This window comes from Sus scrofa, chromosome 4 (genome assembly GCF_000003025.6).
Source record: "Sus scrofa isolate TJ Tabasco breed Duroc chromosome 4, Sscrofa11.1, whole genome shotgun sequence".
Taxonomy (NCBI): domain Eukaryota; kingdom Metazoa; phylum Chordata; class Mammalia; order Artiodactyla; family Suidae; genus Sus; species Sus scrofa.
The window spans coordinates 35974367-36000908 of record NC_010446.5 but is presented as its reverse complement, the minus strand read 5'-3'; the positions used below and the strand labels follow the sequence as shown (position 1 = coordinate 36000908).

The 26542-nt window shown below is 40.2% G+C and overlaps 1 protein-coding gene across 5 annotated transcripts in view; it reads right to left on the bottom strand.

Moving 5' to 3' along the window:
* The window catches only part of YWHAZ (tyrosine 3-monooxygenase/tryptophan 5-monooxygenase activation protein zeta), a 34397-nt gene extending 9001 nt beyond the window's left edge, over positions 1-25396 (bottom strand). The window contains exons 1-4 of one of the 5 annotated variants that reach the window (XM_021088756.1): positions 25270-25396; positions 24846-25135; positions 23967-24334; positions 20781-21085 (exon numbers count right to left, since the gene is read on the bottom strand). In XM_021088756.1, the coding sequence (XP_020944415.1) occupies positions 20781-21074 (294 nt within the window). In that variant the 5' untranslated portion in view covers positions 21075-21085; positions 23967-24334; positions 24846-25135; positions 25270-25396. 5 annotated transcript variants of the gene reach the window in all.

Sequence of the window (26542 nt, the reverse complement as noted above, 5' to 3'; positions counted from 1 at the left end):
TTATGTATATTTAAAACTATAGAAGAATATTTTCAAATGAAAGTGACAGTAACTAAAAGCCTAACCATGAAATCAATTCTCCACCTAGGCCTTTCTATTTCATATTTTACTGCTTCAACATATTTTTTACATCAACTTATTCTCCAATACTTAAATGTCCCTATGCTCATCACAGAGAATTTAACAGTGAGCAAGACACTGATGCTAAGGATAACACTGCCTCACCACATCCTTCACTTCTCAATGACTTTTTTTTTTTTATAGGCTATACCCACGGCATATGCAAGTTCCCAGGCCAGGGATCCGAATCTAATCCACAGCCATGACCTACACAGCAGCTGAGACAATGCCAGATCCTTTAACGGGCTATTCAGGGCCAGGGATCAAACCTACACCTCCTCAAAGATCTGAGCTGATTCTTAACCCACTGGGTCACAGCAGGAACTCCTCAATGATTTTTATCTAACCCACTTTACTGTATACATGTAAAGATGAAGGTGACAAATGTGCAGTTAGCTGGTTAAGGATGAATCACTTAGGATGTAAAAGTACACATGTAAGAACCTTAGAAGTTATTTAGGCAAGGTGTCAATAAATTTATGAGAATTTGTAATTCATCTTTTTTGAGTAACAACTCTACTCTGTAGCTCTAAAGTTTTATATTGGGCTATCTCACACTGAGAATTTTTAAATTAGCAAATAAGCACCTCTTCTCCCAAGTAAATACTGAATTTAGCCATAATGTGATTAAAACAACAAAAACTACTACTACATTAAAGCTATTAACCAGCACCTGTAAGTAACAGGAAGGTGAGATAACAGTAGTCAGGCTGCTTACTGGCCTAATGATAGGCCAAAAGGACCACCTGTCAACAGTGGCAAATATTTTTTGTAAAATGATGACTATACGAAGTTGAAAAGGCAAACTCATCATATTGTACCCATTATGTATGTGCAGTTTTTTCTACATCAATTACACCTCAATAAAAGCTATTAAAAATAAAAGAAGTTGAGAAAGGGATAAATGACAAACAAAATCTTCTGATAACATAAAGGTAAGAATCATTATGATTTAAAACACAAAAAAGCAAGAAAGACTGGATTAAAGATTAAATTTGGTTCAAAGAGCTAACTATGAGAGAAAGATTATAGTAGACTGTTTCCAAGAATAGCAGCCTCCACCAATTCCCTGCCATTCCTGTTCATGTATGCCACTCCTCAGGTCAAGAGGTAGAATTTATTTCCTTTCTCCTGAGTCCAGGCTAACTTTGTTCACCACCTTTAACCAACAGAGTGCGGTGAAAAGGACTGCTGTTCCACAATTCTAGGCCTAAGTCTTAAGAGGACCAGCAGCTTCTTCTTTTGCTTTCTCGGCACCCTAAGTCGGCATTTAAAAAGTCAAACTATCCTGCTGGAGAGAACGGTCACAATAGCCCCAGCTGAACATAACAGTAAGTGACCACAGCCATCATGTGAAAAACTGCCCAAAAGAATCCAGGCAAGCCATAGAGACACAAAAAAAGAATAAATCACTGTTTTAGTTTTGATTGGTTATGCAGCAATAGACAATTGAGAAAAATAATCAAAACATTACCAATAATAAACATATTTTTGACACTTGAAATTAAGCACTTTATATGGATTAATTTGATCCATGTAATGTGCTCAAAACACAGCTAAGTTGTGATGGTACAACTCCAACTAGGCAATCAGACCTGTACTACAACATTAATGATATGTTTTCTCTGCCTTGAGAGTGATACACCTACTAAAAAGGAGAATATGATTCTAAGATATTAAAAGTCAAAATTAAGGTTAATGTTCTACACTGTGCTGATGAGACCAAATCTAAGACTGAATTGTTTCTTTAAAAATGCATCAAGACAGGCTTTGAGAAACCTGGAGAGTATCCAGGAGAAGTAAGCAAGAGTGTTGAGGAAACTGAAACAGTCATGAAAACTGAAAGATGAAGACATGAATGGCTCCAAAAGACAAGACTAGTTAAATTCAGGCAAAGGTAGATTTCTGATCAATAAGAGAAAACTTATGAGTGGTCCAAACTTAGAATAAACCACCTCGTCAGATAGCGAGTCCCTCTCTTCTTACTGATATTTTTAAGGAGAAATGAGAAAATCATTTGGGTATTTTCTGGGGGAGATTCATAAATCAGATGTGGTCTTAATCATTTTAAGACATGGAAGATACAGAGTTCATTAACTATAACACTACAGAGGTGATTAAGTATGTTAATTTATCAAATTGACCAAAGAGAAAAAAAGTTCAATTTTTCCAAAAAGCCAGAGGAAAGAGGCAACTGTAGGGAGAAGGCCATGATGGAAATAAAAACAAAGGAAAAAAAAAGGAAGCAGCACTTATTAGAAAACAGCAGTGACACAAAAAATGGAGAATAGACAGTGAAAGGAGGGAACTAATAGCTATTTTCAAAATTTACAAAAACTTCAGAGAATACTCTGCTAAGTACAATACATGCTCCTAGATTTCATTCATCATCAATACTAGTACAATGGAGGTGATGACAGCTTCTAGGACACTGTGAGAATCTGAATTTAAAGGAGAGACACAGCATTATATAAGGAAAGAAACAAATAAGCTGTCACAACTTCTTTTATAAAATGAAGGTTAGGTGTTCCTGCTGTGGCTCAGCAGGTAAAGGACCCAACACTGTTTCTGTGAGGATGCAGCTTCGATCCCTGGCCTCACCCAATGGGTTAAAAGGATCCAGCGTTGCTGCAAGCTACACCATAAGTTGCAGATGTAGCTGAGACCCGGTGTTGTTGTGGCTGTGGCATAAACCACAGCTGCAGCTCCAATTCAACCCCTAGCCCCAGGCACTTCCCTGTGCCTCAGATATAGCATAAAAAGAAAACGTAAGGAAGGGAGGGAGGGAGGGAAAGAAAAAAGAAAAAAAAAAGGTTAGGCTGACTACTGATACACTTACTAATTATAAATTTTCTCCATAAAACATAGTATACTTTCAATTTAAATGTAATGCATAATGGAAAAGGATTTTTTTTCAAGTCAAACACAGAATTATTAGCATCTTACACTCAAGCACTGAACTGACGCTACAATGTTAATACATACGAATCTTGCTGAAACATGAAACAAAACTTAGAGATTCACAGTATTTCCTCAAGCAATTTAAAAAAATTGTTTTTGGTGATAGCCATTGTCTTCTAAAGATAATCATGGCCATTAAAAAAAAAAAAAAAACCTAAAATTAATTTGCTGACTTAAGAGTTAATGCATAGTATAACTTTATATAGCAGTCATCCTAATAACATTAGGTGGGACTGAAAGCCTGCATTTAAAATGTTTCTGTAAATGGTTCACAATACAGAGCTGCATACATGATACAGTTCTGGAGAGGGTGCTGAACCTTAATCTACTCAATGGGTAAATTATATGGAGCTTGAGATTCTAGAGATAACATATTTCTTTCTTTATAGCATCATTGTACAACAATTAACCCCTTAGGTTATAAAAATACTTAAGATATATGGGGTAAAGTAATGATTTTTCCAAGCCTGTCAATTTACCCAAGCTTAATATGAACCTGGACAATAGTTTCTAATACATGCTTTGATCCAAAGATTGTCTACATAACATCAACGCTTTGACTTTGTATTAAATATTAAAATTAAGGAACCACACAAACTGAAAAGTCACCTAGTTCTGACTGCCCTTCTTGAGACAGACTCAATCTGACCTTACTAATAGGAATTTAAATAAGAACTATGGTCAAATATTTCTAATGAAAGGTTTATAAACTGAAAATCCATCTCTAGTTTTAGTGCTACCTCTCTCTAACTGTTCTTTAGTATGATTATAGCCTGAAATTAAGACCAAGATTAAAACATCAAATCTGTAATAACAAGAAACCACCTAAGACACCAAAACTGCTGCTTGAGCTGGTGGCAAGATCCTAATCTCTGAGCATCCAAGCACTTATATATATAACAGATATATATATATGCTAAAATTAGGCAGAACTTAAATTCTACTCTCATCATTAATTCTGAGATCTGAGGCAAGCTAATCTCTCAGAGGCTTAATTTTCTCATTTGTAAAAGAATTAAATGAAATTTAATCTTATAAAATGACTTTTAAATGAAAATATATTTATAAATGATTATGATGAAAATCTACTTCTAAAGGCTGTTACACGGTCTAAATGAGTGTATGACCAGGAAAGCACCTACCACAGCTCCTGACAGTAGGCGTTCTGCTCAGTTAGATGTAAAAGAAATAGGGATATTGACATCCAAAAATCTGCTTTAGTGCACCTTTACTTTGGGTTCAGAATAAAAAAGCTGTATATCTAATAAAAGTGGTGAAATAATGTGCAAAAGATCCTCCATTTTAAAACACAGGATTAAATCAAAGTATAAAAGATAAAGGAAAAACATTTTGTTAGTACTTATTCTTTTTACAGCAGACATGTAAAGGACACAAACTGGAAACAGTGCCTACTACCTAAGGTCAAATCCCAGTCCACTGCTTACGAGCTGTGTCACCTTGACAAAGTTCTAAAATTTCTCTGGGCCTCAGGTTTCTCACCTGTAAAAGAGAGATGTCAGGGAGTTCCTGTCATGGCTCAGCAGTTATCAAACAGACTAGTATCCATGAGGAAGTGGGTTCAATCCTTGGCCTTGCTCAGTGGGTTAAGTATCCAGCGTTGCCATGAGTTTTGATGTAGATTGCAGACAATGTGGTGTGGATCCAGCATTGCTGTGGCTGTAGCCAGCAGCTGCTCCAATTTGACCCCCAGCCTGGCAACCTCCACAGGCTGTTGGTGAGGCCCTAAAAACCGAGGGGAGAAGAAAAAAAAAAAGTGATGTTAGAAACTACATAGAATACACAGCGTTGTTCTAAGGATTAAATGAGTCAATCTACTGAAAGACTTAGAACAAGCGTTATCCTCTTCCAGGATAAAAAAGTATAATCTGAATCATGTTCCCTAACCAATAACTTTCTTTCATTCAAGCACTATCTAAACTCATCAAGTAAACTACCAAAGAACTTCTACTATATTAACTTCAAAATGACATCTCAACCAATCAACCTACCACCTTCCCAGAAACCTACCTTAGTTCTGGACTCTCCATGTGAAGGAATTTTCTTATGCTTAAAATATTCCTCCCAACCAAGGCACTTACTTTTTCTCTCTAAACAGGTATACTTTTTTCCTTTGTCTCTTTTTGTTGTTCTTGGCATTTTTTCTTTTTTAGAGCTGCACTTGCAGCATATGGAAGTTCCCAGGCTAGAGGCTGCATTGGAGGTGCAGCTGCTGGCCTATGTCACAGCCACACCAGATCCAAGAGACTTATGCCACAATTTCTGATAATGCCACATCCTTAACCCACTGAGTTAAGGATCAAACCCACATCTTCATGGATACTAGTCGGGTTCTTAACCTGCTGAGCCATAAAAGGACCTCTTTTTTTTGGCTGCACCCATGGCATGTGGAAGTTCCTGGGCTATGGATCAAACTTGCACCACAGCTGTAACAATACCAGATCCTTACCCTGCTGAGACACCAGAAAACTCCAAAACAGGTATACTTTGTAGAGAAAACAAGTAACAAATGCTTCGTATTTATAGTTTAAAATGTTTTTGGTCTGCTTTATACTCATAAAACTTCCGGGAGGGGGGAAGCTATCAAGATCATCGTAGGGGATACAAGTTTTCCAAAATTATCCTTTTGCTTCAAAGCTTGAACTTTATCATTGGTCACAAATACCATTTGCTCTCCCTAAAGTGACAAGTTCATTTAGATCATTTTCAGATGTTTGCCAAATACTCCAGTAGGAATAACCACAGCTTCCCTGTCTGCTATTCTTCAGGAGAGTGTTCCATGGGGCGGGGGTTAGCCCCAACTAGTTCAGCTCGCAATAATCACAGATGCTCTTCCTGGAAATAACTGATATATTTCCTACTGTGCCTCACAGAACTTAGAAAAAAACATACACTAGAACTATTAATGAAATAATTTTACAGCTTCAAAGACATTAAGTCAAGTCAGTCTAAAAAAAGAAAAAACACTGTACATAGTAGTGAAAAATGTAACAATCACTAGTACAGTATGGTGCCACAGACTTTATTAGTGTTAAGGAACCAGCGGTTTTAGCCACCACTGCTTTTGCATCAATGTTAATGTCCAGAGTGGAAAAAAACAAATCATGACTTAGGTGTTGCCATGAAAATGGGTGTGATCTCATGGATTTCCTTTAACAGGGGTCCAGGGGTCCAAAGATCTAAGAACTGTTGACTGATTTAAAGTAATCTGTGCTAAATACCTATCTATAAGGTTATGTTCTCCCTAAAGCTAATTCTCAAAAATATTCAATTTAGCCTACATTTTATGCACCTCCCATGTCTGTTGAATAGCTTTCAACTGAAGGAGAAACAAGAAAATACCCTAATTTCTATCACTATCAACAATGGACTAGCTAAATAAACTATGTTATACATACAGCACTACACAGATAAAAGAATGAGGTGTGCCAAAATAGAATAAAGCAAAAGATATATACATATATATATATATATACATATATATATATATATCTCAAAGTGTGCATGTGGGTCAACTTACAGAATAGTTTGTATATGATCCTATTTGTGTATATTTCTCAAGGAAAGAATTTTTTGCATGGGCACGGCAAGTTCCCGGGAGTATGCAAAAAAGACTACTAGGGATTACCTCTGTGGGATGAGGTCAGAAGAGCTTTTTACTTTTTAACTTTATATCCCATGCTCTATAACACTTGTTATTCAGATTAAGTATAACTTAAAATTTAACTATGTTATTTTGCACCTTTGACTTTTCACATATGTATTCTTAATTTACAGGCTCCTTAAAGACACATGTTCTGCACATATTAGGCACTCAAATATCAAATCCCCAGGCTGAACTAGAATACAGACTCATTTGAACAGCTTTATCTAAATGTAACAGAGAAAAACTCAGAACAATCTTAGAGGAAGTCTTAGCCTAGCATCCTAAAGACTATCAAGAGTTCATCATCTTACCAAACTTGCGAACAGTTAAGACAAAACATAATAAAAATGACATGTGTTTGCGTGCTGTACTAAATAAGTATACATATTCAGTAACAGCAGCCAAAGGGTACACCCTGATATGCCTTCAGGACCCTTGGGTAAGCTCAAGGCTGCTCGGGAATGACTCTAGAGGTAGCAACTAAGGGAGACGAAAACAAAAAATTCACCAGAGATAGGGTGGAAGGACAGCAAGAAGACAGAGTACCTTTGTTTGGAAGCCAGGAGACCGAGATTTTGGTCTAGGTCTGGAACTAACTCTGCCACCAAGAGCAGTGATGGGAGTTTCAAAAAGAAAGTCATGACCCACCCCCGCACTCAAGCTTCTTGTGTTTCACTATAGAATTCATTTCAAAACCTTTCTTCCACAGATTTCATTCCAGGAAAACTTCTCTAATACACTGAACACTTCCAATCCCACCATAATTCCTTAGGTTTTCTTCAAATTCAAGGCCACTTGTCCTTTCCTTTCTTTCTTAAATGGGAATGAGACAATGTACAGACTATGGGTCCCTAGATTAAACTCTAAAAAATTAACAAGTACCCATTATAAAGTTTCTATATATTTATTTCAGCCCTAAGAACAATCACCTGCCACCATGCAATCAAAATAAACCACTGGGCTATGTGCTGTGATTTAATTTGCCAATTAGAATACATGAAGCCAATCAATAAAAATATATTTCAAAGGAAAATTACAAGTTATAGAGCCAGAATATCTTCCCCTTTCAAAAAGTAGTACATTCATTGGGAGTGTCCGTTGTGGCTCAGCGGTTAACAAACCAGACTAGCATCCATGAGGACGAGGGTTCGATTCCTGGCCTCACTCAATGGGTTAAGGATCCAGCACTGCCTGTGAGCTGTGCTGTAGGTCGCAGACACGGCTCAGATCCCAAGTTTCTACGGCTGTGGTAGGCTGTGGTATAGGCCAGCGGCTACAGCTCCAACTGAACCCCTAGCCTGGGAACCTCCACATGCCACAGGTGCAGCCCTAAAACAACAACAAAAGAAAAAAAAAAAAAATATATATATATATATGTATATATTATACACATACGTAAAAGGCAAGGACTGAAAAACTGATCTAGATTAAAGGAGAGTAAGACATGATAATGAAATGCAAGTTATGATCCTGGATTGAATTCTGAGCCAGCATGAGACAATTATAGTGGTATAATATGCGATTAAGTCCTATTAGTTTATGTTACCCATTATTTTATTAACTTAATGATTTTGATAATTATACTATAGTTACACATGTTAAATTAGGGGAATCAAGTAAAGAATATATGGGAAATTCTTCATATTATTTTTCCACTAAATTTTAAATTATTCCAAAATAAGAAGTTAAAAAATAAGTAATTGGTTAGAAAGGCAGTTTAACTACCCTATGTAGAAAGGACTATTTTCCCTTTTGGTTACTTAATATTACAATTATTATATAAAAATAAGTTTTAAAGAAAACTCCTTTTTAATGAAGTGGTCATTACTACTGAGTTTTGCTCTTCACCCTTATTTTCATTTCGTGCTCATATTCTTTTTTCAAATTTCTTTATTGGGTTGGTAAAACCTGTACTTAGGAGAAAAATGGTACAAAGACAAGTGATTTATAAATAAAAATATGGGGGGTAGACAGGAGATTCTCACTTTGTTTTAGAGAATATTCCACCAATTGGTCATATTGTTAAATTTAATTTCCATTCAGATAAATATACATTAAAAAGTCATCAAGCAATGAGTAAATAGTCCCAGAATATCAAAACAAAAGACTCAACCTCCAATGAGACATCTAGGGACTGCAATGTGAAAACATAGCTGGGTAATAGTCCCCCTTTGACTTGAGCGCACCAAATATGTGCAAGGGAAAGATGAAGCCTCCATAACCCATTCCTATTTCAGACTGTACCTCCGTGGCCTTCTTCCATGAGCAGAGCAAAGGAAAAGAGGTTTGGATGTCGGTGTTACGTTTTCATACCAATCAGGGACAAACAATGCCAATAGCTAAGAGGAAAAGGTGCCAAGAACCTGAAGCACAAGGCCTTCAAGTACGATTCTCGTTATATTCATTTAAGTATAGAACCCTAAAATATAGTCTAAAACTAAAGCCATCACTTTTAATGAATTAACAAGAGATAATGGCATTTATCTCCACTAAGAAACATTTCTAACTTCTCTAACGTCCAATTCATTAAACAATTTGGATAAATGAAACTCCAATGCAACAAGAATTTGGGCAGTCCTTGCAAATTAAATGCAACAGGATCTTTCCTAGATTTTAAAACAAACAGGCATACAGCTCAAGCAACTGGACGAAGTCTTATCTTGCTTCAACTTCTTGATCTGTGAACACGAAAAAGCTAGAATAAATGCGTCTGCAAACCTAAAATCTAATGATCCCATAAAACTCCTAATTCATTTTATTATTCAATTAAAAAGCTCAAAAGCCCCAAAAATGTCATGTTAAATAATATTCTCAATATGAAATGTAATTCAAATTCTACAGCACAAAGCAGAAGTTCAGATTTCTGGTCTTGCACAATTCCCCTGAGATGAGAGGATCTCCCCAAACTTTCACTTGATTCTGTAGAGTCACTGAGACTTGACTTATTCCTAGAGCTCTCAGAATTCTAAAAAGAAAACAGCTATTTTCTTTCCAGCAGAGACCCACCAGTTTGGAAATCAGTCTCTTACTCCCTCTTGTGGCTGGAATGATCTCCTTTCTTTCAACTGTAACTTTTCCAGTTGCTTCCAACCAACCAATTAGAAAAGCTCTCCACCAAAAATGCTAATGGTTAGGTAGCGTCAAGAACTAATTTGTTAAGTATCTGCAGATTTTTAGACTTTCTTTCTGTGCACTCACCTTTTTATGCAAAGTTGACATAAGAGAGTAAAATTTTAGTGTTCTATGAACGACAAAGTCAAATAGATATGAAAGGACAGAGCTTAATTTCAAGGATGGAATCAGAAGATTTTAACTAAAAGCATTTGCTTTCTTATTTTTTTAAGGGCCACGCCCGCAGCATGTGGACATTGCCAGGTTAGGGGTCCAATTGGAGCTACAGCTGTCAGCTTACGCCACAGCCACAACAGATCAAAGCCACATCTGCGGCCTACACCACAGCTCACGGCAATGCAGATCCTTAACCCACAGGGCGAGGCCTGGGATCAAACCCACAATCTCATAGTTCTTAGATTCGTTTCCACTGTGCCAGAATGAGAACTCCTGCATTTTCTATTAAGAAATAGATGGCAAATCTGCACCTTTTAACTTTTAAAATATCAACAAGGAATTTGATGAAGCAAAGATTATTATCCCCGGTATTAAAACCAACCTAAAGTTTCATTTTTATTTCTGTTAAAAGCCAGAGTAGGTGGCTCCCTGATTTTTGCCAAAAATGAAACAAAAGATAATAATCACACAAAAACTCAAGGCTGATCAAAAGCCTGGAGTGTTCTAAAAAAATTTTTTTTTTCTTTTTGAAAAATCAACTGAGAGAACGGGCTAACAATAAGTGAGACTAAAAAACTAAGTTAAATCAGGTTCAGAAAATTGCTTGCCTCTGGATCTTTAATGCTAGTTAGATCATCCCTAGGAGAATTAATAACTATTCTGAAAATAATTTTGAATCACCCCATTCACAAGGTACCTCCTAAAAATTAAAAGCAAAATGGTGAAAAGTACTAAAAAGAACTTATTGAGCATTGATTGACAACTGCTAAAACTGTCTGACACTCTTGGGGACTTTCCTTCTTTCCTCCCCCAGAGCCCCCTTTCAGAGTTGGCATCAGTGTTGACCTAGACAAGCTTCTCACAACCAAGGAAGGCCCCACTTCTCAGTATTTCCATCACCAACTTTTTTTGGTTTTAGGTGTTTTTTAAACTTGCACATGCACACTGTATATTATGTATAATACCCTCGCAGGCAGATTTTATCTGATACATTATTTGGCCATGCCTGCAGTATGTAATGTGGAAGTTCCCAGGCCAGGAATTGAACCTACGCCACAACAGTAAGCCAAGCCACAACCGTGACAATGCCAGATCCTTAAGCCAATGAGCCACAGAAAGGAACTCCTATCAGTCCTTTTTTTTTTTTTTTTTTTTGTCTTTTTAGGGCTGCACCCTGGGCATAGGAGGTTCCCAGGCCAGGGGTCCAACTGGAGCTGTATCCCCCGCCATCTGCACCAGGATCCAAGCCACGTCTGTGACCTAACCACAGCTCATGGCAATGCCAGATCCTTAACCCACTGAGCAAGGCCAGGGATTGAACCCGCATTCTCATGGATGCTAGTCGGGTTCTTTAACCATTGAGACACGAGAGGAACTCGTATCAGCCTCTTTTTAAAAAGAAGGTTGAAAACTAGCTCTTCTTGATTTGATAGACACACAGTACTTTCTAGGTTGTTGAAGTTTTTTTTTAAAGAGCAGAGAAGCCTTTTATATTTATTATGTCTCTCTTTATAGTATAATATATCAGGTAATCAATAAATATTAAAGTTAAAGCAGTTTATTAAACTTCTCTTAAATTTAATCTAAAATAAACCAAGCCACATGTGATAATACAGAAGCATAAAAGAAGATAAGCAGTATATTTGCTATTTAAAATCACCATGAGGATGTATTAACTCTATACAATAAACATCCTAGAGGCAGATGTTACTATTATCATTCTCGTTTTGAAGACGTGGAAATGAGAGTCATAGAGATGCAGTAACTTGCCCAAAGTCATAGAATGAATAAAAAATTCAAATCCCCAAAGTCTACATAGTCTGCACCAGGTTATTTCACCCCTTTAAAGTAAGCCGGCACACATTTTAGTTTACTTTTATAAATATTACTTAAGGTTGTTCTTCAAGTCTTATTTCTATAAATTCAATTAAAGTAACAGTCTGCTGATAATTCTATTAGATGGAAACTACCAAAGGAGAAGCAAAAGACTGGAAAAGTCATTACTGTTACCAAAGAGCATGGATATGTCTTATTTCCAAACACCTTCTAAACAGAGTAGTAAAATACTCATCCAATTACTGAATTGAGAACCCGCTTGTTCTAAGTACAACAAGATCTAAGTCTGCCTACGTAAAACACTGTCCCTAACTGTCAATTTCCCAGACTCACATTTTAAAGGTAATGTGTTTTGAGTAGGATCTTCATCAAGTGGCCTTGGATTACATGTGATCCAAGTATTCCTTTGAAACTCTGGGCAATGGTGTTTAATATATGTTGGGTTTTTTTTTTTTTTTTTTTTGGTCTTTTTGTCTTTCCTAGGGCCGCTCCCGCGGGATATGGAGGTTCCCAGGCTAGCAGTCGAATCACTGTAGCCACTGGCCTATGCCAGAGCCAGAGCAACATGGGATCCGAGCTGCGTCTGCAACCTACGCCATAGCTCACGGCAATGCCAGATCCTTAACGCACTGAGCAAGGCCAGGGATTGAACCCGCAACCTCATGGTTTCTAGTCGCATTCGTTAACCAAAGCACCACAACGGGAACTCCAGTATGTTTTAAGAAGCAAAAGAAATTATGACCTGATAATTCATGACTCTTGCATCAACAGAAGTAGGTCTTTCTCAGGAAAGCATTTGTATTTAATCACTCAGATGAGAAACATTCAACTTACCACTCACTGGGTTCCTTGATAATATTGCTAATTTTAAAAAACTCCTAGATCCCAAAACTTGCTTGAAAGATGGTCTTTAATCTCCATTAAAGAAAACATTTCTAACTTCTCTAATGATGTCCAACTCACCAGGCAATTCAAATAAATGAAATCCCAATATAACAAAATTGGGTACTACTTAAAAATTTAAATAGTATCTTTCCTAGATTTTAAAACAATGAACATGTATACAGGTCAACCCACTGGACAAAGTCTACTTATCTCTACAGATTAACATTTCACTGACTGTCAAGTTCTTACTTTGCCATCTAACCTATGGCTAATACTGTTGTAAACGTATTTTTATTTGGAGAAGGGAAGAAAGGTCACAATAAATTCTGTCAGGGAGTTCCTGTGGTGGCTCATGGGTAACTGGATCCCAAAACTTGCTTAAAAGATGTTCTTTATCTTTCAAGCAAGATAAGATGTTCTTTATCAAGTATCCATGAGGATGCTGATTCAAACTCTGGCCTAGCTAAGTCAATTAAGGCTCTGGGGTGGCCACGGTTCAGATCTGGCATTGTGACTGTGGTGTAGGCTAGCAGCTACAGCTGCAATTCGACCCCTAGCCTGGGAACTTCCAGATGCTTTTCGGGTGCTGCCTTAAAAAGATGCCCCCCTCCCCAAATTCTGTCAAAAGAAGCTCAAAAAAAGTTTTACATGCTGAAACCTTGTAGTAATCTATTCCAATATAAATAGTGCCATACAACAGGACCATACTGGTAATAAGTCAGCTATAATCCTCCATGCATTTTTGCCCCCAAGATCCACACTTTTGCTAAAGAATGGCAACAGAAAACAATTAGTGAAGTCTGCCAAGTTCTAAGAGTATTTTATACTACCATTACTTCTTATGTCACTTTATACCTTACCAGCAAATGCAAAGCTGTATCAATGACAAACGACAACTGCTACTGCACAGCATTTTTTGCAGATACAAATTTTTCATCATTACAGGGACTTACTCACTAGAGAACAAATGAAGAATGACCTTTGCAAAGAAATGTACTTATTAGTACAATGGGAACTGATAAGAATGTGGAGTCTAAGCATGCCATTTCTCCCAAGTCAAATCCAAATTTGCACCACCTAAATATTAAGCATATCGTATTCCTTCAGGTACTTTACAAATTAAATACCACAAACACCATTTTTTTTTCTTTAAGGGGAATGAAAGAACAGAGCTAATCCTCTAAAGTTCAAAGACAACTTGGACCTCAAGATTAAAGTAAGTTATAAATCAGAGTAATAAAGCAGAAAACCCTCAGGCCAAAAAGATGGGAATTAGCAATGGCTGTGTCAGGGACAGTGAGAAGACCAAACTAGAGGCCAGAGGCTTTGTATAAGGTGTTTTGGCAAAAATTAAGCAAGTGGACAGAAGGAAAGCACTGTTTTATAAAAAGTTAAGCTGGAAAAAGAACAGTAAAGATAGCAAGTCCAAGTGAATGATCACCAGCAGCAGGAAAAAGTTTGTAATTTAGCTTCTGCACATGAAATTTAGGTCACCTTCCTACCATTATGCTTCTTAACAAGAGAGTAAGGGACAGAACTACTACTAGTACAATGGAAACGGCAAATAATCCTGGGTACTACCCATGGGAGTGTATCCTACAAACGGGTATCAACATAAATGTAAAGGATTGAAAACCAACAATCTAGGCAACACAGCAGTAACAACCTGCAATCAGAAAATAAAGTAAAAGTTGAGTCCAAGATGTCATTTTGATCAAGTCTAGAAACTGTGCTAGAAATTAGGTAGTCAGAAAGGACAGGAAGTTTCAAAAGGAAGATGAACTCTTGCCTGGAGCATACTGAAACTGCTAGCAATTCTAAATCCCCTAAAGAGCAGTGTTTATTCCCAATGTAAAACCATAATACATCAAGAGGTATGAGAACCAGGATGAAATCACAATAGGGATACTTCAGGATTCTAGAGAAAAAATTCAAAGGCCTATTAGAATTTCAACAGACTACATTGTTTTTAACTTAGGTGACATCAGAACACCCATAATTTTGACTTTTAAAAAATTTCTCATACACACACACACTTCAATATAAATGCATTTGTCATTACCTATTTTGGAATAAAAAACTTGTGGTCAAACTAATCTAAATGGTCCAATAACATCTAATTCAATATAAACTATTTCCTGTACTGGGCTCCCTTTATGGGGTAGAACTACTCATCATGTATGAAAATAGGTATTATAAACATGGGGGAAAACAAACAAACAAACAAACCAAAGCCTTTCATGGGTTGAAGCCCTATTCCAAAAAAAACCCAAGGTTAATGTATAAACACACTATGATGGAGGGCACTGAGAATCTATTTTGTTATTAGTCCAAAGAACAGGACCAGATTATCAGAAATCAAATATTCAAAAAAAAAGGTCAAATCGAAAGCTCTTATTTTCTTATAAAGAATTACTTTTGCAAGTCTATCAACCTACCTTGTAAGAGGCAAAATATGCCTTTGCTTGAAATTTTTCTATGGCCATTAAAGTCCCTCATTCCTTACTTTATCATGTAGTAGACCCTTCATGACCCCTCTCTCTTCTAGTCTTGTCTCTTACAAAATTATTGGAAAAGGCTTTTACATGAGGCAATGTTCCCACATAACGTTGATAGAATGATCTAGAATGCAACAACTCTTACAGAACCATCACTTAATTTGCTGGATTAACCAAATACCACTTAACTGATAGACTGGCTTGATGCTAGGCCTTTCATGCCTAGGTAAACATCAATGAAGACCATGACTTGAGGCTAAATAAGGCTATTCTCTGGAATCCCCTTCAGCTTCTATTAGTAATTATCCTTATTAAGAATCCCATTATTTGTTCTCAAAACTATGCCATTATACTGCCTATAATTAAAATATGTTACTTGTGTTGTGAAATACAAGTATGAAAAGAAGTGCTCCTATGAAAATTAAGTTGAATGCTTTAGAATGACTAGTTTTCAAAGGAGAGTCACAGACGTTTTCTGGTGGCTCAAAGTTAAGGATCCTGCGTTGACGCTGCTGTGCTCAGTCACTAATGTGACATGAGTTCAATCCCGGCATAGGAAGTTCCACGTGCCATATGCACAGCCAATTAAAAAAAGGGAGAGTCACGCATACACAAACCCATCACTTGGATCACTAAACTGAAAGATTAGAAAAATTGCACATTTCTAGAATTCTGAACTGAATGCTCTTCAAGCTTTTAAATTCTCACTCTACTATACACACTCTAACCACATTTTACAAAGGATGCATTTACTTCAGAGGTGGTTAGCAAATTATTTCCAAACTGTAGATACATGCACAAAGAAAAGGTCTTAGCAATGGGCACCAGCAACGGGCAAAAATGAACATACACAACCATTTGAAGAGAAGATTAATGTTTAAAACAAGGATGAACAGACACTTGAACTACTTTTCCATTTACTTACTAGAATCTTCTACTGTACCACTACTGAGGTATTACCAATAAGATTTCTTCACTAATAAAGTTGGGTGTTTTTAAAAGAGAAAATGAAAAGCAAAATTACCTTTGGTAAGCTATTACAACGCTAAGGTAGCTTATCTTCTCCTGCCCCCACCTTTCTAATTCAAATGCCTCTGCTAGGGCTGAATACAATCTCTTCCTCTTCCCTGAGTGGATCAGAATTGGCTCATTAGTTCATAAGTGCACATGTTCCTCCTACACGTTGAGATTTTACTTTGGTTTTTCACATTAATGCCAATTTCAAATCCTTTGACATCTTCTTCTTAGTTCACTATTATCTATCTTCATAGCTCATCTAATCACTAACATCTCCAAGTTATCGTATCTCTTCCTAGAATAGGCATGAAGGACTCAATTCTCACTTAAATATTGCTATGCTGAAAACAAGGTAGGTAACCTGCTGCTCTTTTTGCCCCTCCCACCCCTCGGGCCCTGTGCAGTCTCGCCTGCATGTGTAAATTCCCAAGACACAGCAGTGACAATGCCAGATTCTTAATCTGCTAGGCTACCAGGGAACTCCTAACCTGTTGCTCTTGATCAAGTTTTGGTTATTCTTCCCTTTCCTATTAAGCATCAAACACCTGCCTTTCCATCCTTTGTTCCTTTACTTTCTTTCATTCTACTTCATATACCTCAGACTTCACAACTGTACAAAATACCCTCACCATGTGCAATACAAAGGGTTATCATGAAAGCTCTTTTTAAAAGACTACTAAATTTTATTACCAAAAAGACTGTTCAATATACTTCTTCCTGGAATGCAGTTACTATCTACCACATCACATAAGGTCTTTGGACTTCATAAACATGTAATTATGTACTTGAACATAACACTGCAAAATTCTTTCGAGAAGCCCTTATTCCAATAAATCACTACCTAGTGATTTTCAAGTTAAAATTCCATACACAGTAGTTTTTAAAAGCCAAGACACATATTAATATATTAAGGGTAGGAAGGACCCCAAAGCTGCCTAGTTTCCTAGCATGCTCCTGCTTAACGGCAGTTCTCTGAGCTGGCAGTGCCCAGCAACCACACCTTAAAAATGTAGACAAGCCCCCCAAAAAAGGTAGAGAAGCATAATCAAGTGGGACTCAGTCAAGTTAACTGAATCATGGAACTACTGCTGTCAACTGCTATAAATGGCAGTCTCATGATTTTACTGATTTGCGTCCTAATTAGTAAGGACAAGAAGCAATTCTTAATCTTATACAGTGGTTTTCAAATTTTTAAATGAAACCTTTGAAAATCTGCTGGCCAGTATGGATCCTCGGCCCCAGAAAAATATATAATTTTTAAGGATCATTAAATCCCATTCTTGGACTCTTGAGTGAAGAGCCCTCTATATCATTACGGGCAGGTTTGTACTGTAGTCAGTGCCTCAAACAGAAGCCCAAAGCTGAGATAAATGGGAGCTAAGAGCTTTACCTGATTTTCATTCTCCACAACAATACCATTCCCTTTTAACTGAGCTCAGTTTTCTCAGGAATGAGTGGTTTTTCTTTAGGCCACTTGGCTACTCAATGGTAAAAAGTTGGTCTGACTCAAAACCCGGAGCTCTTTTTCCACCACTACATTCTTCTCTGAGTTCAAATTAGGTTCAATCTAGTATGCATTTCCTCATTTTGTTTTCCATTTTTTCACATTCAAGACAAAAGTACCCAATTTTTGGCTTATCATGGTTTAGGCAGAAGGTGTTAGGCACCACTAGTGTTGAGTCCCTCTCTCACTAACAAGAGAAATCTCATCTAAGCAGTAGAAAAGGCAGACTGCATTAGTTCATGTACTGCAATCTCAAATTAACAAGGCAAGGAAAAGAAGAAATGCAAATTATTCTGCATAAAGGCAAGTCCATATTGTGAAGAATTTATCAGTAACCATCTCCACAATAATGCTCTACGACTCTTTATAAAATAGCATGGTCCCTGCTCTTTCTCTGCTTAGTAAATGTTATAAATTAAACACTTGCTAAATGCACATAACCACAATGGCAGTAACCTATAATGGACTAAAGAGCACTTCAGAAAAACTTTGAACTGTGAGGGTTAGCTCCCATCATTAACACAGAGAATTTTTTTTTAGCCAATATAATATACAGGTACTCAATAGAACAATGAAGTCAGATTTATCACTGATGCCACCAGCCAATACCATTAACTCTAAAAGGGGATTACCTGCTTATTTTCTTCAAAATCAAAAAAGTAATAAAAAATATTTTTATCGTGTAATAAGATATTGAGATATGATTAAGCACACTAATTATCAAGTAATCAGTTCAAAGAATTTTTTCTCTAGGAGAAATATCATTTCTGTTATGTTTTATTTCTTCCATTTTACTAAAAAGGGGAAAGGAGATTTTTAAGCAAGATGTTTCCAGTCTACATGACCTGTTTGAAAAAAGACAGGAAAAAGAAGCCTACTTGTAAAGAATCACAGTATCTGTAAATATCAAATTTTCCCAAGTTGAAACAGAAAAGGCCTTGGAAAATTAGCAGTGCTGCTGACCTACTTCTTTTATCTTCTTTTCCAAAAGGAGCCTTTTCCCTCATTTACTTAACAAATACTTGAGTATCTACTATATGTTAGGAGATAATGAACCACGTGAAGATCCCTAACAGCTTTACTTTTGAAAACCAAGGCTGGATGGAAAAGCTTCTTTAGAATTCTCTTAGCCTTCTGCATAAAGGAATTAAACTTCCACTTATCTATACTTGGAAATTTAATGTAGACTTTGTGAGAAGCCAGTGGTATTCTGAAAAACAATGCCAGGGACCACTATTAAAACACCTTAATAATCATGATCGACAGGGAGAAACTATTTAGAGATTAACCCAGTTCTTTTCACCCATTGATCCTATGCAGTATTTTTTTTTCCCCTCTTGATAAGGAAACCAAAGGGAAGTTAAAACAGCTACAGTCTTTTCCTAGGAAAATCCTCAAAACAATGGGAGTTTTTATACTTTTTGTGTGGAAAACATGCAAATACCTACCTGGAATCACAAATAAGCTTGTTAGTAGAGGGTAACTGTTACCACACCTTCTTTTATTCTTAAAGCTGACATTTATCTTAGGGAAATTATAACAAACTCTTTGAAATCAAAGTAAAAATTATTTAATCTATCAGGTTTTAATAACTGGGGGAAAAACAGTAGCATGAACAAAACTGATTAGCATGTACACAGGTATTAACCAGTAAACAGAGCAAGATGGGGAAAGTCCAACACTTTTTTTTTAATTACAGAAAAACATGGTATTCTCAAATTTTAAACATTCTTATTACATTCTTAAGCAAACCATAAGACCAACATTTGTCATTTAGCCTCAATAAAAGCATGGAACTCCCTTTTCATGTTAGAAATAAATGATAGCTATCAGTGTAAAGATTTCAAGTTAGTTATCAAAACCAAACTACACACAAAAGATACCACATGAAGACTGTGAGGCCATGTTAAGATAACTGTCCTTTAAAAGAGAGCCTAAAGAAAATTAACATTTGAGAAAAATATTCAATTTAGGAACTGAAGCTATTCCATTAATGTAAAAGAATACCACTACAACTGTACCAAACCCCAAACCCACAACAGCAGAAATAATTCTGTACTGCTCATTACAGCAGTTCTTCCATGAACAACGATCAAATAATAAGTAGTGCAGCTGGATTTTCAGAGAAATTGGGATACTGTATACAAGAGCGCTGCCATAATGAGACCCAATGTATAACCTAAAGTCCTACAATATAAGGGTAATCATTTAGTAAAACCCACTTTAAGTGCAAAAATGCCTGGTTCATTAAAAAGGGAAAGTATTAGCATATATAGGATGTTATATGCTAAATGGTCGATCTTCTACCAGTTTATCCTCAGATTGAAACTCTTCTGAAATAGAAAGTTACCATTTTTAAGAAAATGTTAAAACAGCCAAAATGTAATGTTCAATTTTTCTAAGGTATTTAAAAAAGCAGCCATTCAACACAGTAGGGACTGAATACTTAAAATACTTCTTGAGTGAACCTGGAAAATAAAGCTTGAGATAATCTTTTATTGTGGTTGTCAATGTTCAAAGATGACTTTCAACACTTAAAAGCAGGAAGAAAGAAAAGCAACTGCTAAGCCAGTTTTCACCATGGCTGACTCACTACATTAACATTATAGTGGCTAGCTCAGGGAAGGCTACAATGTCTCCCATTACATCTTACATAAAACAAGACATATAAAATTCCTGCAGTGTATTTTTTACTTTTAAGAAAATCAGCCATAGAACTACCACAAATACTCTAACCACAACTGAAAAATACTATTATCTTCTCCATTAGAAAAAAAATACACTGGCAGTCTATGTGAAATGATTGATAATCATCATTGCATTTATTTTATACCAACTTAATTTAACCACTACTGTTTTAACATCTTTTAGTAAAGATATTCTGGAAGACTTGGAAATCTAGAACACCCCTTTTTTAAAAGGAAAAGAAAAACCAAAAAAAGAAAAAGTTGACAGTAACATAACTGATATTCACTATAGATGCTAGACTGAATGGTTGGATTCTCACCAGTACATCATTGCAGATATCTCTTAGCTCGGTCTCAATTTTCTCTCGGTATTCTCGAGCCATCTGCTGTTTTTTCTCAGCACCTTCCGTCTTTTGCTCAATACTTGAGACGACCCTCCAAGATGACCTACGGGCTCCTACAACATTTTTATAAGCAACTGAGAGAAGATTCCTCTCCTCATTGGATAATTCAGCTCCTTGCTCAGTTACAGACTTCATACAGGCTGCCATGTCATCATATCGCTCAGCCTGCTCGGCCAGTTTGGCCTTCTGCACCAGCTCATTTTTATCCATGACTGGATGTTCTGCAGGAGAGAAAAAGTAGCATTTAGATATTTTTTCCATTAAAACAATCAGACTCAACTTTAATTCTCTTGTAAATAAGCTGTGTTAACACCCCAAACCTAATTACCTATGGAAGATTCTTCACATGAGGAATTTAATGCAGCCTCACAAAAGGATGTTCAGAATGAGAAAAAAAATTGATATACTCAGCATGCAGATGGTCATTTATAGCCATTAACAACAGTTTTGCTTTAGCAAAACTAAAGCAGCTTTGCCTCATCTTTGTTCAGAAGATCCTAATTTCACATAAGGTCAAAGCACATTTGACCAAGAGCCTTGAAAACCAACCTTTATCTTACTTGGTCAAAATTTCCACTCAGTTTCCATTATCACTAAGTAATCCAAAATCAAGGAGCTTATCTTTAGTGAAGACACCACTTACAAAAACATTACTTTCTGTCATACTTGTGCACGATTCATGTCAGTTTAATTTAATTCATGTCCTTTTAGTTTAATAGTTACTCTTATCAGGAGCATTTAAATTTACCACCCCTACCACAAGTCCACTGATCTTTGCAAATTTGTCACCTGATGACAGCATGCCAATTCTCTAGGAGAAATGACCAAATTTCTTGTTTAAGATATTCTCAATATTAACCCACCACCAAGGATCAAGACCAAAGTGGCCCTAAGGGTTCATTTACCTGTACCTTCTTATATGCACAGTCTTAAAAAAAAAAAGGATATATATATATATCTCCATGAGTCCCGGAACTTCAGTTCTATCTGTGAGCTCTAAATTATGCATAGTAAGTGCTTCCAGTGTGACCAGTGTTTCTGATGTCCTTGTTCAGTTTAAATGATGAATTACTGCACTGTTTCTAGCAGTCAAAATTCAATTGAATACATTACTACTCACGCTTCCCTTCCTAATTCTTTCTCTCATTTTAAAGCTCCCTTGACTTTTCAATTTACCCCCGTTATAGTCTTCCTTAAGATATCCTTTTGAAGAGTCGTAAAACAGCAAAGACACTAAACCATACAGTGATCCCAGAGGGTACACAATTTTAAAGAAAAATGTACAGCCTGAGTGTGGAAGAGAAGAGCTACTGTCACTCACTACGGGAATTGACTCCTTTTACCTTCCCAGGGAAATGCCACAATACTTGGGGGGCGGGGGGGTAACACCCCACAAATCCGAACAGGTCCCCACGTATTTAAACAAGTACTTAGCTAGCTTGAATGGGAAGTATATACTGCTTCAGTGTGAAAACCAAAATTGTGATCGCATAACCCTCCAACCCCCTCCCTTCTCGAAATTACTAATGCGTCCCCTAGGACCTAAAAAATGCTCTCAGGCTAATGCTCCTTCTAATGAAAACTATCTAAAACCAGTACAAAGGTTTCTCTCCTCACCCCCTCGGGTACAAGGGGAAGTGGATTAGGTTTCTCATAGAATAACCAGTGCTCCAATGACTCGCCGCACCCATTTAACCCTTAACGGACGTAAGCCGTCGAGATGAGTAAAACAAAATCCGGCCGACTGTGACTTTAAGGTGCAAACCCTTCTGTCCGCGCCATCCGCAACCCCCTCCTTGGCTCCGCCCAAGCTGGTGCCTCCGCTCAGTCCCCGAGTCTCCCTCTTTGTCATGGCGGATCTGTGTCAAGGAGCCCAACCTACTGCCGAGTGTTAATTCCCCCACCAGAGCCGGAGGGAGGAGCCGCGCGCCCCCGCCCGAGCCGGGGAGGGGGAGCTACCCGCCCGCGCCGGGGGCACGGACGCCAGCACCGCCCGCAGAAGCGGAACCACGACGGGCCGGCCGCGGACACACCCCACTCTCCCACCGGCGTCCGTCCGCCCGCCACCGGACACCGCGGGGGCTCATTTAATCTGCAGGGGACCCGACAGCTGCGGCAGGTGGGGGAGGGGGCGAGCCACACCCAGGCGAGCCGGGCCACCGCCGGCTGTTACGCTTCGGCTCACCCGCCCTGCAGAGTGGGGTCCGCGGCTACACACGCAAGCAGAGGTGTTCTAGCCCCCGCGGAAGGCGAGCTAGACGCGCGGCCCACCGTCTGCCCCATCCTCATCCCTACCCCTACCTGGGCTCCGAGCCCCTTCTCCGCCCAGCGAGAGAAAGCCATCCCCATCCCCCACCCCGCCAGGAACATTCAGGTTCTCCCCCCAGCGGAACCCAGGAAATTCGGCTCTAGGTCGCAGGCGAGCCCCACCCGGGACACCACTCGCCAGAGTCTACCTGGCGGGCGCTTCCGGGCCTCCGAGGATCGGTGCCTGGGCGGCCCTCCCGCCGCGCCCCGACTCGGGTGGGGGAGGGCTGGGTGCCGCCGCCGCAGCGCGGGGCGCGGAGGCTGCGCCGAGTAGCTGGCGGGAGAGGCAGGGGGAGGGGAGAGGGGGGAGGGCGGCGGGGAGGGGGCGGCCTCACCTGCGCCACAGCGATGCCCGCAGCCGCCAAGTCATTCTCTGGGGCGGAAGGGGGCAGCGGGGAAGCGCGGAGGAGGGGGCTTCGGGGGCGCGAGGGGGGACCGATCGCGGCCGGCGCTGCCTCGGCCACTCCCGGGAGCCCGCGGCCAGGCGGGTCCCCGGGGATCCGGCGTGTGGGCGTCCTCCCCACCCCCGGGGACAGGACCGGTCGGGCGTTCGTCCGGGCCGAGGCATCGATCCGGAAGCAAGTAGCCCGAGGCAGCCGCGAGCCGCCCGCCCGAATCCAGCGGAAGAGAAGCCGCCGCCCGTCTCCTCCTGAAGAGACTCCGCCTCAGCCCCAGCGCCGCTCCCGCCGGGCGAACGGGTCGAGGGGATGTGGAGCGGTACGTCCCCCGCGCTTTCCCAAGGCTGGCCTGGGACAGGAAGGAGCGGGGCGAGGCGGCGGCAGCCGGATCCCTTACCTGTGTCCGGAGTGGGTGGCGGCGGACGGACCGGGGTTCAGCAGTCTCTGGGCGGCAGCGGCGAGGCTGAGACTCTGTCCCTAGATCTCGCTGCTCACAGGCTACAGCCGCTCCGCAGACACGGGGTTTCCTCCAATCACCAGCCCCGGCAGCAGGGGCACCACACGCACGATGACGTCAAACGCTGCTATGGCAACCGTTGATTGGTGCCCACAGCTCTGGGGGCCCGGAGCAACCGCCGCTCCCCAGCGCGCGCGACCTGCCCGCCCGCGCCAGAGGGCGAGCTGAGGAGCGCGCGTCCTCTCCGCTCCAGCACTTCCCCCCAGGCTGCTAGGTTTCCAACTTCTTTACTCTTGTCCCGAGTGCGCCTAGGCAGGAAGGGTTTTTTGTGTTTTTTTTTTCCTCCCCTCCTGGCCACCGCTACCCCCTCCCACCTTTCCTTCCCCTCAGGTCCCCCGCAACCCCCGCCGGCTCACTCCTCTGAACTAGCCAGAAGGCAATTTCTCCCCACCCCCACCTTGGGTTTTCGTGCGGCCCTGCTGCGCCTGCGCCAGTTACTCCCTCTAGAAGGGGCTCCGGTTCAGCAACATCCGGGACCTTTCACATTTCCCCCTACCCCCCCCCCAGGCGCCCGGCCCGCCCAGCCCTCCGAGCTTCGGGATGATAACTGCCCCCAGGGCCATCAGGGGGCTGGGTTACGAGTGCAGCTCCGCTGCGCGGGCATTATGATCTGAACTTGGGGGGTGGGAGGGCGCGGTCAGGGGGTCGGGGAGGAGTGGTGCGGCGCACCCCTTTCAGCCCGCCGCTCCCCCTCCCTTGGGCGGGGCAGATCGGGGCGCGCGGCCCCTCCCTTCCTCCCTTCCGCCGCCGCGACTTTACCTGCTGGCTTAGAGAAAACGGCTGGCGGCCTTTTAAGGCTCGGAAGAGAGTGAGGCGTCCGGCCCCAGAGTGTGGGCTGAGCGACGGGATGGTTTTCCAATCCGGAGCTGGGGATCGGCGCGCAGTGACAGCTGCGAGGGGACAATGGGTGGGCGCGGAGTTGGGGGTGAGGTGGGGCGGGCGGAGCCGGCGGGAGGTGAGGCCTGGAAAGGAGGCTCTCAGAAAGCTTACACCCCTCGAGGGGAAAAGACAGCTTCCTTAGATGAAGGCTTTGAGGTACCCACGGAGGCCTTAACAGGAAGGGAAGCAAAGAAAGAGGTTTGACCATATTGCCTGGTTTCTCATAGGTTAGATTTTTCTGTCCAAATAACGCTTTCACTTGAAGACCTCAGGGTGCGGTGGTTTAAAACATAATAATCATTACCTATTTGCTTCTGAAGCAAGGTGTGAGGGATGCGGTGATTCCCAGAGCTCCCGACTGGCCCAGCTGGCGGTGGCAATGGGCCCGCAGGCAGGGCGAGGAGCAGAAACCTGGAGCCAGGAAGAGTAGAAAGAGAAGGGCGGAAATTGCAGGTGCTGCATTAACGTGCCAACCTAAAATGGTAGGGTCTCCACCCAGTCGAGTTGAGGAAGTTCAAGGAGATGGTTTCACAGAAGTCAGTTTCACAGACAGAAATGTCTCTGATCCTTCTTCCTTTAAACGTGTTAGAGCTTAGAAAAGATTAGTGCCTAGATGACCTGCAAAACCAGTTGCGAAAGTTATCTGGAGTTTACAGATAGAGAACACAGAACTCTTCCTACTGCCCTTGTGTGAACTCCATCAGGACCTCATTGATTTGTCCAACTTCTCTTTATTGAGCACCTACTATAGGGCCCTGCATTAGGGACAGCCGACTAAAGAGCTGCCCAAGAGTTCAGCCTCAGTTTCCTCAGAAGATTGAATTTGTCAGTAGCAGTCACTCTTCCAGGGTCTGTTTTACATGGTGGATACAATGTCTGTGCCACAAGACCATTCTACACTTTTGCCTGAAGCTCCAGCTGGCATTTAGATAGTAAAGTGTAAATCAGGAAGAGAGTTTTCTAGTGACCAGTTCAATTTCAGTGTTTTTATTTTCCCCATCAGAACAGATTCATAATAGGCTGAATAGATGAACAAATTGATCAGGTTTTTATTTCTGGGATATTAAAGTCACCTTTCTTTGACCCTCAAGCGAGTTCTAGGGAGTGACTCACTTAAAATGACTAATATTTCAGAAGCTCACTTTCAAAAAAAATTTTTGTCTCCAGTTTTGTGCTCGGCACCAGAAATTTGACAGCTGATATTAAGTTTAAAAAAGTCTTTTTTTAGACACATGCACCCACATGTTCATTGCGGCACTATTCACAATAGCCAAGACATGGAAACAACCTAAATGTCCATCAACAGATGATTGGATTAGGAAGATGTGGTATATATACACAATGGAATACTACTCAGCCATAAAGAAATGCCATTTGCAGCAACCTGGATGGAACTAGAGACTCATACTAAGTGAAGTAAGTCAGAAAGAGAAAGACAAATACCATATGATATCATTTATATCTGGAATCTAGTATACGGCACAAATGAACCTTTCCAGAGAAAAGAAAATCATGGACTTGGAGAATAGGCTTTGTGGTTGCCAAGAGGGAGAGGGAGGGAGTGGGATGGAGGTTGG